This window comes from Gallus gallus, chromosome 1, assembly GCF_016699485.2.
Source record: "Gallus gallus isolate bGalGal1 chromosome 1, bGalGal1.mat.broiler.GRCg7b, whole genome shotgun sequence".
Classification (NCBI taxonomy): Eukaryota; Metazoa; Chordata; class Aves; order Galliformes; family Phasianidae; genus Gallus; species Gallus gallus.
In genome coordinates this window covers 166,661,524-166,679,715 of record NC_052532.1, presented here as the reverse complement: position 1 = coordinate 166,679,715, position 18,192 = coordinate 166,661,524, and the positions used below count along the sequence as shown (strand labels likewise).

The following is an 18,192-nucleotide window of genomic DNA, read 5'->3' as shown; positions in this document are numbered from 1 at the left end:
GTTTGCATTAGCCTTTGGCTGTGGCAAGGAGAGGAATCAGTAGTGCTGGGCAACTGAGGGTATATTCCTGCTGCTGTAATGTGTCCTGTACAGTGCAGTACTACAGGAGCTTTGGTGTCAAGGTGATGTAGCTGCCCGAGTACACCATTATTTTAAGAAGATATCAGTGCAACTCTTGATCTACTGCCTCTCTCCTACCTCTTGGTGCCTAATTCTGTGCTACAGGGATTGTAGCCAAAGAGGAAATCAGAACAGGCATCTCTAAGGTACAGTCTGTTTCAACTTAAAGTAAATAACCACAATATATGACTAAAAAACTTTTAATTTCTTTTCTGCTGACTAAAAAGACATCGTAGGTGCACCACCTTATGTGCACACACTGCACATAGGTATCTGGCCACAAGACATGCTTCAGTTGGCCACTACAGCTGCTGCAAACCAAGGAGAATGAATCTCACACCTCATACACTGTGCAGGTGAAGGTCTAACAGAGTCCCTCGCTGCAAGGAGCTAAGGATACACATTCAGTCATTCAAATCCACATACAGTTTTGTACCTGGTGCATGGAACTTGTTCCACTTCACAGCACCAGGGAACATTTGAACCCATGATGCATCCCAGCCATCAGGCACTGCGTATTGAGAAGCTGCTCCTTGGTGCCAGCCTATAAAGAGCACAGAGCACGTCACTGTGTGTGTGTGTGCATAGTGGTGTTTTTTTTTTTTTTTTTCAGAATGAGGAAGAGCCTGACTCTTTTCACCCGTCTCACAGCTTGTGAAGCTTTTCTTCATCTATAAATAAGCACATTGGACACATTTTAAGCTTTTTTTTTTTTTTTTTTTAATTGCCTGTGGATTATTCACACTTTCAGAAATGCCCTAGACACAGTCCAGGGTCTCTCTTTTATTGCCAAAAATGCTCTCCAAGAATTTTGGAGCAAGACACCACCCAAATGCATGTTTTAGATGGGACACGTCATTAAACCAAATAGTAGAAATTAGATTGTATGCTAGTAGGAATAGTGGAAATTTGATTGGCTGCCTAGTCCTAACAGCACCCCTTGACTCCCTCAGCCTGAACATGTGTATTTTTTCCCAGTCCCTCCCCAGATCACCCTATCTGCAGCTTCATGCACTTTGCTTCTGAGGTTTTGCAAGGAACTACTGAGCATTTCACACAGCAGATGCAGCAGTGTGAGTCACTGCCTCACCCAGAAACACGTTACTGTACATCCGTCACTCCATGGAAGCAGCCCATGTATATGCTTGAATATTGTGCAATGCACTTTAGGACCACTTTCATGCCTTTGAAGTAGAGATAATTTGTTTACTTCACATATGCCCAAGAAGAGCATTGGGCAAGAAGAGCACTCTCCATTGGCTGGAGAGTGTAACAGGGTAGATGGTTGTGCTCTAGTATCTAGAAACATCTCTGGTGACTGTTGAATTTACTCCTATAGCTGTAGCTGAATGTTCCCAGCCATGTCCCCTAGAGGCGGTCTTTGTTTACAGCTTTAATAGCTAGAAAATGTGATTTTTCTGACCATCTCCACACTTCATGGTACATCTTTCAAGCTGTTCTAATGAAGAAGCACTGGCAACACAGTTATTACCTACTCCATAAGCAAAATTTGTTTCCTGAGCAGTTCTTGGCTTAAAAGTATCTTAATATTCTGCAAACAAATCAATTATTTATAATTGTCTTGTCTTTAGATGTGAATTAATTACTTTTTTTTTTTTTTTTAAGAGAGAGTTGAAAAAGAAGCAGAAAGGTTTAATTGAAGTAAATATATTTTCCATAACCACCTGTTTTGTTTTTTAAACCTTATAGGAAATCAATGTACTGACAGTAGCATTGGTCAACCAAGACAGAGAAAAAACTTCTGAGAAACGAAGTCCAGGTCTAAAATCAGAGAAAGAGGCACTACTAATAGGTATGATAAACCAAATAAGTTTTTTGAGAACTAAAACTGTCCTCTGGTAAGTTTTTGTTTTGCACATGTGTTTGCATGCATCTTTGCATTAGTAAGTGAAAAAATAAAACTATCTTTCATCTGGATTCAGGTTGGCCTTTAGCAAGCAAGAACTGTATAACTTATTAACTGATTTTTGGAAGAAATTGTGAAGGAGAAAGGGATGGAAATATTAGCAAAGTACCAAGCGAAAAAGTGTGTGCTGGTTGTACTAAGCAAGCCAGATTTATGCTTTTGACATTAGGTGAGGGAATTAGCGACATGAATATTTATAAAGAATACCACAAGGACTGTCATATCCTCCACCAACAATAAAATCATTGAAATAGACTCTATAAGAATACCTAAAAATTCAAGCTCAGAGGTGGTGGGCAAGGTTGCTAGTACGTGACACAGAGACACACAAGAATACCACGTGCCCATGCTGCCCTTGGAGGGAACACATCCTGCTGACATCAGGGCATGGTTTGCATTTGGTTTCAGTGGGCAGGTTTTCATGGAGTCTAAGGGCCATGGTCCCAAGTGCTCCCTAAGGCATGCTTGCCATTTACCACAACACTAAAAGACTAGGTTTCATTTAATTGGTTGGGTCCTTTCACAAAATCAGCAGTATCCTGGTAGGGGGCAGTTTCACAACCAGCATAATTTGTTTAAATGCAATTTATTCACTGGGAAAGTTGCTGCTTTATTGCTAGAATGTGGAATCAGACAGGCTGGACCACAGAGGTCATTTAGAAGTGAAAAAAATGCATTTAAATGTTTAAAGGGCCTAGCACACTACAGCAAAGTTGCAGTGAGATATGGAACAGTGTGATGTATGAAAGTATATACATTAAATTTATTTGGGTTATTATAGATTTTGGAACTTTTAATTGTTATGAATGATATTTGATCTATTGACGGGTAACATCCAGAAAAGAGGTAGCAAGGATGGGATTTTAAGAATAGAATAAAGAGCTTTTCTTTTCCAAGTCACTCATTATTTGACCATAACAAGCAGGAGCAGTTTCCCAAAGTGGGCATCATCCACTTTCTGGTGACGTGCCCTGATAAACAATGTAGTCTCAGTCCAGGTGTTGCTCATCATGAAATTCCCACAATTTTCTTATTGTAACAGCCCAAAGTCAAAAGATTGTTCAGGATGGACTTCATGTTACCTCTTCCTCTGAGAAATGTTCAGGCATCACAGGGAGAACATGGGCCCTGCCTCTACTTATTGACTGTGTTCATCTCTGTTTTCACAAGAGTGACTGTTGTCTTAGAGGAAAAGAGTTTAAATGGAAAACAAAATTACTGAAAAGTTACTGTGGAACTTCACTCAGTAACTACAAGATACTTACAAATGACTTTTTCTTTGCATTGCATGAAAGAACTGTCTTTGAACATCCTGTACTGAAAAGTCCTGGGCACACGTACAAAAAATACAATACCACTGGTAAAACAGTGATATGAATACAAACCAGATTTCCAATCAGTCTACCCGACTGGTTGGTCTTGACTTTTGCCTCAAGTGTTTGTTTGTGTGTGTGTATGGACACACATAGTGCAAGGAACACAACTGCCTCTGGAACATGTCATAGTATAAAATTAAATATACACCTTTCTCTTCACATGGTCAGAAGTTTGTAGATGCTATTGGAAAAAATAAGGGAAGGAAAATGCTGTTCTTTGCAAAGCCAGTTTAAAATGAGTTAAATTTGACTTATCATTTTCAACCATGGCCAGTATTTGGGAAAAACTGAAATCCAAGATTATCCTAATTCATTCAGCACCAAGAAAGCAGTATGGCCTGCAGTACACAAGATACAGTGACCCATTTTTGTCATTTGTAAGCATTTTTAATCCTGGTGTTTATGCTTTAAATATAAGGAACTTCCCCTAGGGTGGTTTAGCTAAGAAACCCATCCAAACAGAGCTGAAAGTATTTGCTCTGATTCTTACAGTTCGACTCTCCCCAAACAGTAAGTAACATACGTGTCATTCTGTATTTTCACTGCTTGTTTAGAAGAGGAGAAATTGGATAGTGCTTTTAATAGCAATCCTGCTACCTCAAATCTTGTTTTCTATGGTCATTATTATGCCGTCACTTGATTTTCACTGCAGAAGAAATCGCTAGGCTTAGATCCTGACTCATCTTGAACCACTTTTATTCCCACTCCTTTTACAACAATCCTGTAGGCAACAACGGACAGAACTGGTTCTCTTTTAAGAGAAAACAAATGAGTAAATATGTCATAAAAGATTTGTGTTTTCTTCAGTAGCAGTTAGGGGTAATATGGATTAAACACATTTCATAACCGGCATCAGTATAATTACTAGAAAAATTTGAGGGAGTGCAGTTTGTGACACAATTATATGAAACGTTTTCACAACAGAGCATCCAGTGAAGGGGAAAAAAGCAATAATTTTACCATTACAATATCCACAATTTTACATTGGTAAATCAAGCATAAAATTGGCAGTTGAAATGCTTCCAGCAAGTCTTTGTTTAGAAATTCCTTTATTCATCAGTATATTATCTTGGTCACTTACTTGCTAACTGCTGTCATTCCTGAAGATGAGCTATTGTGTTTACCGTGTTATTATGACTGTATTAAAAATGTGCCTTTTTCTTACGTTTATTGGGTTGTGTAAGAAAAATAAGAACCGTAATTCGTACTGAAAAACCTGCAAGAACAGACTATATGTATTCAGACATATTTTGCTTATTTTAACATTGCACTGTCTGAGGTGATTTCAGTGCTTTGTGTGCATTTGCTTTTAACACAGGTATCATCTCCACATTTCTTCACGTCCACCCTTTTGGAGCCAATATAGAATATCTTTGGTCATATATGCAGCAGCTGGACTCCAGGGTAAAAAAAATAATAATAATAATCAAAATCTGTTTTCTCTATAGAAATACTGTATTTTTCGTTACTGCAGGTTAAACTCTTTGTGTGTTTCCATTAGAAAGATAATGGGATACGGGGCTTGGGGGTTTGCAGTATTTATTCATTCGCAAATTACAATGCACGTGCATACTTGTGTTGAGGTCCTTTGCCTTCCTCTGGTTAGTTATTCTTTGTGGCAAAGAAGAGCAGAGCTTTAAATGGCAAAGACTAGCAGCTGATTTCATGATGAATACAGGTGAGGAGAAAGAAAACACAGTAAGAGGTAGGTGTATCTATGGCTACACTGTAGAGAGTTTTAGGAGGTGATACCTTTGTCATCTTACAATTGTTAGTCTTGGGTCACACCTAACGTGAACTTTCATTAACACATAAGAGGACCATGAAGCGTATCCTTTGTCTAATGAGGAAGCATAGAGGGCCTCATAAGGGAACTGGCTGACCCTGTTGCTAAAGTCAGAGAGTTGTGGCCAACACAAGAGTGAAGCCAACACACTATAGCATGAAAAATATTTCTTAATGCATCAGTTCCTACAGTTCATAGCCATTGTACACCTGTAGATAAGATACTTTGACTTTTAAACATTTACTCTATAAATGATGAATCTCTATGAATCAAGCCCCAGAAGTTTCTATTCCTCTCCACTGAAAATTAAGCAAGTCAAGAGTGAGAATCTGAGCTGTGAAATGTCCGCCTTTGATCAGGTGAATGCCACTCTCAGTGTTAAAAAATGGCTCTGCAAGATTGTAGACTGCAGGAGATACTGGACAGATGCAGAGGTCACCCTCTGATGAGCCACAGCTCTGATTCACATCTGCCAATACATCTTCTGAACATGGGTATTATGGTGCTTGCCTAGATTTTCTTGCAACGTGGGGTGAGGATAAAGCCATGATGTGCACTTGGGCTCAGAATGTGAGCAGCATTCCTTGTGTGGTGCTGTTAGATGTACCTCCAGTGATCCTGGCAATGTTCTGTTCCTGAGGACCTCCTCCAGCCATGCCATTCACAGACAGGATCACCTTCTAGCTGCTTTGATGGGCTGCTTCATGCCTCTGAAAGATCCTTCTCCTATTTCTATGAAGTAGAGGAGATGCTCTAAAAGCAGGTCCTCCAAAAGCAGAGAAGATCCTGAGCTAGAAACCCAATGGAAATCAGAGAGCTTGCACAGAGAATAAGGATGATGTTCTTAGGCATTATATTTGGACAATGACAGCTCAGATTTTGAAGTGCTTTAAAGTCCACTGTTACCCACAAAAACAAGGGAGTGAGGGAAGCTCTTCAGCTGCCTCCCCCTTCGCTGTTGCAGTCTTCTTTGTTTGTGTGTATAGGCTCTTGTCCTTGAGTTTCTACTCATGTGAGTAGCCTGTTGGCTTCTGTGAGGCTGCCAAGATCAGCCTTTAATTTGCAGATTCAATGTATGAGGCATTGCCTCCATCCCTCTGAGATGCCAAATTACCAGCCCCTGCAGCTACCACTCAGCATACCTCCTGCATAATAAACACAAGCTGCAGAATTTGACCTCACTGGTTTACTTTGGAAGCAACTGCTTGTAGCAACAAATTACTTTTTAATAGCGCAATCCTGAGATGCAATCTCTGAGATTAATTTCAATTACTTTCCATGGTTAGCCTGTCATCTCTCACCTGAACAGGAATGATAAGGTCAGCATACCCATGTGGGCTGAGGGCTCTGTACAGAGCTCAGATACATTACCCAAAGGTAACCAGCTATCCGTTACTGCCATAAGAGTACGTAAAAGATGGACCTGATTACTCTGGTGCTCTAGACTGACTCCAACACAGATTTTTCAATACCACCTTAACAAATCATTTAATCTTTCTGTCTCACTAACCTCTTCAGGAAAAAATAAAAGGTGATAGGTACTTTCTCACTTCCTTTGGGTGTAATGAGGTGCAATTATTGTACTTTATGATTGTACATTGGTTTTAAAATCAAACTTTCCACCATAGAAGTGTCCTACTGGTATGAATAAGCAGAAATGCCACCATTGCCAGAGAAGCCTATAAAATCGTGGAGATACCTGTGGATGGCAAGCAGAACCCATGCATTTCTTTACTGTTCCTTGCATGACCATTACTTTTGAAGAAATAGCTTCAAGATAGAATAATTCATTTTTCCATGAACATTAATTTATTGGCTTCTCTACTGATTATACCAGAAAGGTTGTATTTTTGAAAGTATTTTCTGCAGTGGGAGGACTTTTCCCATTAAGATTGTGACCAGTTATTAAGTTTTCAAGACAACAGAAGTATCCTGAGTCATGCTGAGTCAGGAACTTCACCTCTCATTTGAACTGGGTCAGACTGGGAGAACATGACTTCAAGAGCAGTCAGCTCTGAACAACGAAAGGAAGCTGACTAAAAATAATGTCTCTCTGTGTTAGGTTTTTTAGAAGAGAAAAATTGATGGAGCTGAATGGAGAAGGATTCAAGAACTCTGGGGATGAGAAGGGAGAAGAAAGTCCTATTGGCTTTCTCCTCCTCATAATTGTACCTGCAAGTGTCATTCTTAAATGGACTTGGCACAACACTGTGTGATAGCAGTCCCAGCACAGCAGTTCTCATTCTTTTGCAATGGAGCTCCACTTTAAAAATGCAGGATCATTCCTGCAAGAAATCTTCATTTCCTTTGGAGTTCATGTCAGACTACGATTGTAAATAATAATAATGGTTGACTTTGCTTTCACTTGCTTTGATTTTTTTTTATTTACTTACTTACTTATCTATGTGTATACCTATCTATTTTTATTTTGGATTTATTTCATTTTTCTAATCTACAGGGCAGTCTTCTTACTTTAATTTTACCTTTCTGTCTTTCCCAGATCTCTGCAAATGAGATAGAAATGCTTTTAATGAGACTGCCACGCATGTTTAAACAAGAATTCACTGGTGTAGGAGCAACACTGGAAAAGAGGTGGAAGTTCTGTGCCTTTGAAGGAATTAAAACTGTCTGACTGTGACTAGTAATGAAGCTATGCAGAAGAAAAATTCCTAGAGCATGGCAGGGTTATAAAGTATTAAAAGTAAGAAATTTGGGTTTTGGCACATAGTAGTATGTTTTCAAAGTTATCCAAGCCTAATTTTAGTTACATTCGTGACGTTCTCTTGTGAGTGGAAATGTAGTTGTGCACCAATTCCTAAAATAAAATAAAATAATTTAAAAAAAAAAAAAAGCAACCTTTCAAAATGTGACAGATCTGTTTCCTATGAAAACTGAAGAAAGATACCGCAGTCATAATGATTTCCAAATACTACATGTCCTACATCTAAGAAAAGCTCATTGAGCAAACAGTTAAGGAGAAAGATTGCCCAGCTGCGGTCGCTAGGCCGCAGCGATGTATATGTAATATGTAGTAGAACTCATTAAGTTTCGTTATTGAAAGTTCTTTCTGTTTAGTAAGAGAATTAAGTAATTTTACAGTGAGGAAAAGCATACCAAAAGAAAACTTGAAGATGTGTCTGAAGTTATTGTATTTTGTAAATTAAGTTATATGCTGTACCAGGGATTTTTGCCTTATTGAAAGAGGCCTGAAAATGTGATTGGAGTCCTCGAGAATGCTTTATCAAGAATATTATTTTTCTAATGTAACTATTCTCCATTACAAGTTCTTTTAACATGGATTGCATATCAATTTTCATAAACATGTAAATAAGGAGGAAACCAGTGTTACTGTATTGTATTTGGTATGTAACATTCAGGTTTATGCATCAAAATAAATATTCAGTTGCATTACTGTTACAAATTTTATAGCAAATATATTAATTTTTATCAATAAATATGACTTCTACCATATTGTTTGTACACGTTTTCCTTTTAATGTTTCTGAATTCTTTATCAATCCAGCAAAAGTCTTCTGGCATTTGTCTCTGTCCTCAACTCTTAATTGCAGATTGCTTGGATAAATTAATTGAGAATCAGAAAAAGCGTTTGCAAGATTAACTATAATAAAATAGCTGAAGTTATTACTAGAGGAAGCACCAGCATGGAGTTTTGTTTAGCTGAACAGATTTCATTTGTTTTTCAGAAGATCAGGCAGGTTAAAAATGAACCTCATTTCCAGCGTGGTTTTGGGTAGTCACAATGCATCCAATTAGCTGCTCCTTCTAACTCCTAGCTAATGCACCTGGCCTCTGGCCAGACGAGAAATGGAATAACATCTAGTGATGTTCCTTAAGTAGGGGCATTGACCTGAACCGTTATTTAGGATTTACTGTCAAAAACACAGTACTCCAGCACTGCTGTAAGAGCCAGCAAAACCTGAAGAAGTGTGTGTATTAGCCAACGTTGTTAAGTATGGCAGGAATGGCTCCTTCCAGAGCCTTGCTTTGAAGAACTGCGTCAGTTCAGCATTTAGTGTGGTGCTGGATAAGAAACAGCAGCCCTTCAAGTCACACCTCTGTGCAGGCAAAGGAGCCATCCAGAAGAGAGCTGTCCCCATAAAGAGGGGGCACCAACAGCGGGAAATATGGCAAACTGCAACAGGTGCAGGGAGTACCTAGACACATGTCAGAGTGATGTTTCACTCAGGTTCTTCAATAAACAGCAATTAGTGTCAATTGCAATTAGTCGTGAAGGAACTCTTAACATGGCTGCCAGTGATTACTTTTACAGGACCTATTTCTCTTCTGGCATCCACCTGGAATATAGCAATATTAAATGAAATGTTGTGATTAGGATTGCTGCAGGAGTTGTATTACTGTAAGTTACTTGGGTGAAATAAGTAATTATGTACCAGTTCTGTTAATGAAAATTAAGTAGTTTAATCTAGATATCTGCTCTTTCTTCTCTTGTGATCATACAGATTTATGAATAATTCAAGCAAAAATGTGTTAGGTCTGACAGCTCTCATTTAAGTACTGTAACATAAATGTGTATGGATGGCACTTAGACTGTGGAGAAGAGATGTGAGAAAACTTTCACTTCACCTTTATCCATATCATATTTTTTCATTATATTAAGTCCTCCTCCCTTTTCTCTCGTGTCCTCCCTTTCATTTTCTTTTAGCTCATCTCCTCTCCCATAAAACAGCTCCCATCCCAAATTGCCACAAAATATTTTAAAACTGACAGGACATTGTAAACCAATCACCATATTGGCTCTGCTTGTGTTTTCATTTCCATTTTCCTTCCTGAGTTTTTCCTGTTTTTCCTAGAATGTACGCGCTTTAAAAGAGTGGATTTTTAGTCCTTGAGTAGTATCAGCTAAAAGGGAACCTCTCAGAGTGGCCTTTAGATAGCATCATGAAAGACCTAAAATTTAAGTCTAAGTATCATGCAGACATCCTGCAATATTGTTACGTATCAGTTGAGACCTTGAAACTCACTGGGGCAACTTTTCAGAATCTGGTTGGGCCCCAGAGTGGACTTTAAAGTGATGCACTCAGTGGCTTCGGGGGAAATGCTCAGCTCCATCACTTAGCTGTCAAAATGCTATGGCGATGACTCTTAGGGGTTCTACATGGACGTCCGGAAAATGATATGATGGGATGAAGATGAAGAAACCCACTTCTGAAAGAACTGCTTCTGCAGATATATTACTGACATATAGAGAAGACAATGATGTTCTGGAAGCCAGTGTTAAATTCTAGCAATGCACCTCTTAGCTTGCTAATCTGAGTAGCAGTGTCAGTCAATCTGCTGCCATCACAGCCCAGAATGATGCACTCCATATGAAGTGTATCACTAGATGATGGCTCTAAAACCCTGGAGCTATGACTATAAGTGACAGTACTCTTCTTAGCATTTTTGGACTCTGCAGCAAAGCAACTTGTGAAAACAGAAATTTCTACAAGAGAAATCTTCTCTCTCCCTCGACGAGGAATCTCATCAATGAATATAAACACCTGAAGGGAGGATGCAATGGAGACAGAGCCAGGCTCAGTCAGTGGTGCCCAGTGCCGGGACCAGAGGCCACGGGCACAAACTGGAGCACAGGAGGTTCCCTCTGAACACCAGGAGCCCTTCTGTGCTGTGCAGTGACGGAGCACTGGCACAAGGCTGCCCAGAGGTATGGGGTCTCCTTCTTGGGGATCTCCCAGAGCTGTCTGGGCACCCTGTTCTGAGTGTCCCTGCTGGGGCAGGGGCTGGAGCAGGTCACCTCCCATCCAACCTCATCTGTTCTGTGATTCTGTGAGAGCAGCATGAGGTTAATGCCATCTACCTATACTAGAATAATCAGTATGATGGAAAAGCAGACTAGTCTGTCTCTAGGTCACTTGATAATGATGACAGGATCAGACTCACGGTCAGCTGCCATAGAAGGCAATGTATTCTCTCTTAGAAAGAGGAAGATGCTGAAGTGGCTGAGTAATAATCAGTGAAATGAAGTAGTACAAGACTGACCTGACTGACCTGAAACGGGTTTCTCCTGTTGTGTCAGTCTGAAGGAGGCCATGCATTTGGCAAAGACTAAACATCATTTACAGTTAGTGGGAACTTCACAATTGTAGTTGGAAGGAACACAAGAAAAGGTGACGCCAAAGACAGCACACCATCAGGCTAAGCAGGAGGTCAATGGGTAACATTGTGCAATGGCCTGGCATGAAACTGCAAGTTATGATCTAAGGTCGTAGCAGCATCCCCTCTTCTAAAACTGAGACTTGGGAAGCAGATTTGGTTTCCCATTAAGCAAACATTCCTAGGGTATTTTGCCAAGAGCTGTGAGCTCGGTTAACCTGAAGACCAGTTCACCAAGAGCTTTTTAGCTCACGTTTGGCTTTGAATCATATTAGAGTGGTAGTAGAATTCACTTTCATCGGTTGAGGAGCCAGTCTCTTGCTGCACTGTGTTTGATTCTCACTTAAAGGATCACGAGAGACAAGAGGTGCGAAGCCTCTTGGACTAATGTGCATTTCACCCTGCACATTTAGGAAGATGTGCGTACCCTCTCTGATAAACTGCATTTTGTTTTTACAAAAGATATGCTGTTTGATGAAAACTTCGTTATCCTCATTAATAAAAAGAAAAATTCTAAATATCACCTTGACCTTGTGAGGTCTAATTTTTAATTGTATGTTTCAGGCAAAGCTTGTATGTTCACAATGGTCAGACTGAGACATTCTCTTAAGGAACAGCAATACTAAGATTTAGAGAAAATCTGGTATTAAGCAATGTGCAACTACATTCAATTGCACATCGTGTACAGAGAAGACTATTGATTCTATAATTTAAAAAGAAATTATTATTAAAGTATTCCGGGTGGCTTAAGTCAAAATTCTGGTCTTGAAAGCATTGGGTTATTTAAAATCAGAATTATTTTCACAATCAATATCAATATGACAAAAATGTTCTGCTGTGAGTTGAAGAGGGGGAGGTCTGGGGAGAAGGGGGCAAAGGATGTGGTTGATTTGGGAGATAGAGATAGATTGTTTTTGTGCCTCCAGTAGTAGCCAGGTCTGATACGGGACTAATGTCTACTTTGCATCACATTCTGCCCATTGCCTTGAAGTAGGACATTAACAAATGCATCTCAGAGCTCATCATTTGAAGTGTGAGGCTTGTATCATCTTTATCCTGTGAGACATTATGTACAAGTTTTCTTGCCCTCTTTGGCTTGTCACTGTGGCTCCCCTGACAAGATCTGCAGCTATTTTACTCTGGCTTTTCCCTCAAAAAGAGCAAAGAAACTGCAGTAAATTCCTCCTGGTTCTGTTCCATACAGTAATTCTGTAGTCTCCTCTGGCAGCAACTGCTGAGATGCTCAGGGGGAAAAAAAAAAGAAATCTTCCTACATTTATTGGCATTAACTGCCAATAAAGCAGGATAAAATCTGCAGGACATTGTTCATTCTTGCAGACTCTCTCAGAGCACAGCCAACGTGACTGCTTGGACTGACTTCCGAGTTTAAATTGAGTGTCTCTAAAACAAGTAAGTTAAGTGAAAAAGCAGCCAAATCAAGAAATTATGTTTACAAGGTGCAGATCTTTTAACTACATAAACTCATTACGTTGAATACGTGGAAACCCTAATTTGTAAACAAAATCAAATGGGTATGCTTGGGAGTAACTTTGATTAAGAGTTCTGCCTCACATTGAGTAATAAACAGCATGGCTGCTCAGAATCAATGGGCTGGCTCCAATGTGTACTGCCTCTCAAGAGGAGGATGTTTGGGGGATAGCAAAAGGCAAAAAATATACGTTCCTTTAAGCACAGCAGAGAGCACTTCTGCAGCCCTACCATAGCAATATTATAATCAATTGCTCAGGCTTATGGCTGGTAAGTACTTCGTGCCAATTTATGTGCCTTTGTAGACATTATATAGAAGCCCAAAAGAAATAATCCACTTGGACTGCTTGTATCATAGTAAGGTTACAGTTAGTTCTGTAGTGATTCCAAAAGGTGGATTAAAACACATCTACCATATAAACACCCAGCCATAACCAAACTTATCTGGTGATGGGAGAGATATATTTTTGTTTGGTAGTTTGTTAGAAGAGATCAGCGTTGTCAAACCTTGATTTTTCCTGGCTTCTTCTAGCCAGTTTTGCTTTTCTCTGTAAGATTTAATAATCCTTTAGTACTGCATATTTTCTCCCTGTGAAGATACTTATATATTACAAGCTTCTTGCTTCTCAGTATTCTTTCCTATAAACTAAACAGATTGAGCTTTTAAGTGTTTTGCAATAAAGTATTTCTCTTCCCTTCTGCAAATCATTCTGTATCCTTTTTTTCTTCTTTTTTTAAATATCCTTTCCAATTTTTCAACACCTGTTTCACAGCGTGCCCAGGAAAGCTGTTACGTGTGTTAATCTGATCAATGCTGTACAAAGACATGAAGTCATGTCTCTGCTCCTGTTCACTTCACCACCTCCTGTTCCGGTCAGACTCTTAGCTAATCACAAATGTCAAAGCAGTAGTACAAGTAAATCACTGTTAGGTCATCTTGTTCATCCTCCTGGTCTAACAGATTCCCCTGCATTTGTGCTTTTTGGCATGCCAAGCTTGACTTTTCAATCCCTCCTGATTGGCTTGTAAGTACAAGGGCAAAGATCCCACCCTATGAGGGCATTTTGGGGCTCAGCTCCCATGCATGGCCTTCAGGATTTGCTCTTTATCAAGAGGAAAGGCTGGATAATTCCACGATGTTTATAGCCTTACGTGATTAAAATGGAGTAATCAGATCTGCTGTCAGGATGTTAGCTGATCGCATCAAGCATTCAGAGGGCAATCGCAAAGGCTTTGTCTAGACTAGGGTTTAAATGTGTGTCATTAGCACATATTAGCTGATACATTTTAAAAGTCTGAGGCAGACAAGACATAATGCCTTTAATGTGAAAAGCTGGCTGAGTTAGACCCTTGGGCATTGGTGTCTACACAGGTTTGTCTATTTCAGAGTTTTAGAATAAGTTAGCCAAGGGCTTGTCTGCAAAGACCGGTTAATTTGGAAGAAGGTAGGCTATGAATTTAAAGGGCTACAATTACTCCAGGTCTCTAAGACCAGAGAGAGATTCATTCTCAAGTAGTTTATTTGAAATAGCTCTGTAGAATAACATTAGACTCTTATCTAGGTAAGTTTTCTTCTTCCTAAAACCTTCCCCTCAAAAAAAAAAGAAAAAAGAAAGAAAACAAAAAACAAAACAAAAAAAACCAATTCCCATATGAGAGTAGCTATATTTATAAATTAACCCTCTGGTGTATTTCCGTTTTCATCACTGCTCCTTGCTGAATATAGCTGGTTAGTCTATTCCTGTCTGGGGAGGAGGCCGGAAAAATTGTACACTCTGCAGATCTGGCTGCTGACGTTAGAAGCTGACTTGCATTTCACAGGGGGAGACACGCTATGCTTGTGAGAGGAACGGGAGCGCAGCTAAAGAACGCCATGAAATTGGATTAAAGATAGAGACTGGAGGGATTTTGTTAGGATCTGGCACTCAAGAAATAAAAATAAATTAAAAAAAAAAAAAAAAAGACAAATCCCAGAACATCCCAGAAGCTTCTCATAAAGTAAAAGAGAAAGCAGGGAAGAAAAGGAGATAGAAAAAAAATTCATAGTATAAATCATTGTAAACAATGAGGGTATCGCATGAACAAAGATTTCTGAGTTTCCTTAGTTGGTTCCGTCCACAGAGTCAACTCAGGTGAGTATTTATCTGATTCTTTCAGAAGTGGAACCTCCCTAACTTGTTCTGCTGCCAGCTCTAACCCAGAAATAAGCCATTCTAATCATACACACTTCCAATGGCAGAGGAGCCCTCATGCAAGAAAAACCCACAGCTCCGCCTATGCAGTTCACTAGTTGATAAAGCATGGCAGCATTAACAGAAAACTTTCCTCATCCTTAATGACATAGTGAGGAAATACATCGCTTGTGGAAAGCAAAGGTTTGCTGGGCAGTCAGAACTTAATTCAGAATCCCATTTCTGACCCCCATCCCTGCACTCTAACCATCAGTCTTGATAGAATTTGTCACTTAGTTTGATAGAGACAACAAAGCTAAAATTGTATTTGAGCAGAACATACATAGTTGTCTTCAGAAGACCAATGACCGTGGTTAACGTCGTGCCACCAGTCCAAAGCTGATTTAGCTAATAATTGCCAGGTAGGAATGGCTTTATGGGAGGACAGTAGAAGCCTGCTTTGCAATGAAACATACTGATAGAGAAGAAAGCCAGATGGTGGCTCAAGAGCAGATTTCTGAAATGGATTTCCTACCCGTACAAGTTCTTGACTGGCAGCTCTAAAATCAGACTTTCTATATGTCTACAAGGCAGGACAGGGGAAGTGTCTAATGTCCCAGTAGAGAACTATAGAAGTTATCTGCCATTTCATTTCCAGCCCTATAATATCTTTGCCTCACCTGTGCAAACTGCAAATGAAGGAGACATCTGCAGAATGCATACTTGACCATGACTTGAGGCCACAGAACTTCTGCTCATTCAAAGTTTACTTTCAGGGATGGATTTGAACTTCTGATCTATAAAATGGATCCTTACTATCTTAGTGCAGAGATACCCAGTGACTGAGGAGGGGAACGCGGCCTTCCTTGAGGCACAAATGAAGAAATGTCCCCCGGTGACCCATTCTTCCCACTTCACAAAAAGCATAGAAGGTCTGGAACTGCAGAGCTTGCAAAGTGGTTTATCTTATTAGAATGAAAGCAAAAGATCCGACGTTCTGTTCACACACAGTGTTTTGAGTGAACTAAAGTGAACTAAGTCTAAAGCAAACCCTTCAGTTTATAGCTGTGGATGCTCTTAAAACAAAGGTTAGTATGGGGAATTGGAGCAGCTCTGAGATAAAATGCATTGCCATTTATGAGAACTTCACTTTTTCCTCTTTGAAGGGGTTTCAGAGTGGAGGCTGAGGTTTCTATTTTTTTTAATGTTTACGGTCAAGAGCAGGAATCACATTGGAATTACAGCCTTGTGCAGTTAAAAAGTTTGAAGCAAAACAGGGAGGTGTGCATCCAGGTGAAATGGAACTGGGTGCTGCTTCATGCAATAGGGAACGGCTGCTTTTCTGCAGCAATGAAACACAGTGCGATGGTCAGAAGTTCACTGACGTACACTGATCACGCAACCAGCAAGGAAATTAGACAAGTTCAGGATCCAGCTTTCTGTTTGTCTTTCAAGAGGGATGAGAACATATTTTCTGACATTCATAGGCATGATAAAAACAGTGGAGGTAAAAGAGCTGGATCTGTTCGAAGAGCTCTAGTCAAAAAGTTGACTACTGATGTTGCTGCCATAAACTGCTGTGCAGAGATGACCATGCCAATGCAACTTTGGCCACAGAAAACATAACAGCTGTGTTTGTATGGCCTCTCTATAACTTGGTGCCCTCTGCTTGCTGTTCCCTGTCAAGAAATATGGTAGCAATAGGTGCCTCCTTCTAGACTTCTTTCACCATGGTCTTTTCATCTGAAAAGTTGATTTTGAAATGGTTCCACCATTGTTCCTGTCAGCCAAGAAGATGCAATTTCAATAGAAGATTATGAATTATCTGCTTCAGCAGCTCATGGATCCTAACTAAAAAGGAGAACCTGGACACCTTTTCACCTTTTTCCTAAATTCACTAAAAGCCTTGAAGTAGCTTCACTTGCTGATTTCCAAAGAAGATGAAGCAGCATAAAGGTTTCCAGAAATAGGGTTTCAGCTGATAGTTCAGACCTGTTTGACTCATATCTGTCCCAAGTTCCCCTACTCAAGCACACAGCAATACTCAGAGGAAAGCAAAAGCTGTTCCAGAGTTCAAGTCACGTGTGTAATTCAAAGCTTGGTGAAGGTTACAAAAAGGTCCCTTGCGGGCAATCCCAAGATCAATGCTACTGTTCTTCTGTGTAACTAATCTAAAATAAGGTTTTCATTAACTGTTTTTACTTGATGCATTGTGAAACAAACTGAATGAGAATGTTTGGGTTGGCAAACAAAGCTACATGAAATCCCACATGAGCCCCGCTAAACAGCACACATCAAGGGCTGAGTAACAAAGAAAATAACTCTTGGTATGTGAAGTCTCAGCTTTGCAGCTAAGCAGAAGATTGACAAGTTTAAGGCCATACGTGAGTACCAGGACTTTTATCTCATTAAAGATGCTGGGAAATTGTCACTTTGTGTGTGTGTCATAGAAGTAAAACGTAAAAAGTTCTTGTTAATCACAAATGCATTGCATGGCAACACACGGACTTGGGCTAGGTCATAGCCCCTTTCTGAACCACTCAGCATCTGAGAGCTGTCACTAAAGAAATGCAGAAGAACCACGGAATGTGTGACTGAAACTGATATTAACACTACTCAGCAATGCTCCTAAGTCAAGCAAATGGGTGCATGTTTCCTAACAAGAATGTGCTTTTAAATTCTCAGCCATTTACCCCAGGCTTTTAACTGGAATGAGGACACAGAGTGCAAGATTTCAGCCACTAGAATAAGTTCACAGAATATCCTGTGATTGGAAGTACTCACCACTTGGTGCTATAGCCCAGAGAACGGATACTAATTTTGCTTCTCCAGGTGAATACTTCATATGTTGAACTGCTGGATAAGCATGTTGTCTCAGTGCCCTGTTTTCTATCACTCTGTGTAAGGCTTTATCCATGCAGCACATTTTACCTGACTGACTGATCCCCCCGCTGCAGCTGTAAGCACACACCTCACCACTCAGCTCTTTTGAGGACACAACTGGGTTTTCAATAATCCTCACATGTCTTTGAGGCATACCTGCCTGTAAACTTGGCTTGAAGGTGGCCTTCTAAATTTGAACTCTGAAGACCACTTAGTTGCATTTTACATAACGTGAGGATACACAAGAAATCCATTCCTTGGAGCACAGGAATTCGTGTGAGTAGAGGAGAATGGAAAAGGAAAAATG

General features: G+C 39.9%; 1 protein-coding gene across 20 annotated transcripts in view; it reads left to right on the top strand.

Moving 5' to 3' along the window:
• The window catches only part of ENOX1 (ecto-NOX disulfide-thiol exchanger 1), a 366,488-nt gene extending 357,810 nt beyond the window's left edge, over positions 1-8,678 (top strand). For all 20 annotated transcript variants that reach the window (XM_040657725.2, XM_046898713.1, XM_040657671.2 and 17 more), the window contains 3 exons: positions 1,831-1,933; positions 4,742-4,827; positions 7,710-8,678. In XM_040657725.2, coding sequence (XP_040513659.1) covers positions 1,831-1,933; positions 4,742-4,827; positions 7,710-7,841 — 321 coding nt within the window. In that variant the 3' untranslated portion in view covers positions 7,842-8,678. The remainder of the gene's footprint in view (positions 1-1,830; positions 1,934-4,741; positions 4,828-7,709) is intronic.
• Positions 8,679-18,192: the final 9,514 nt, after the last annotated feature.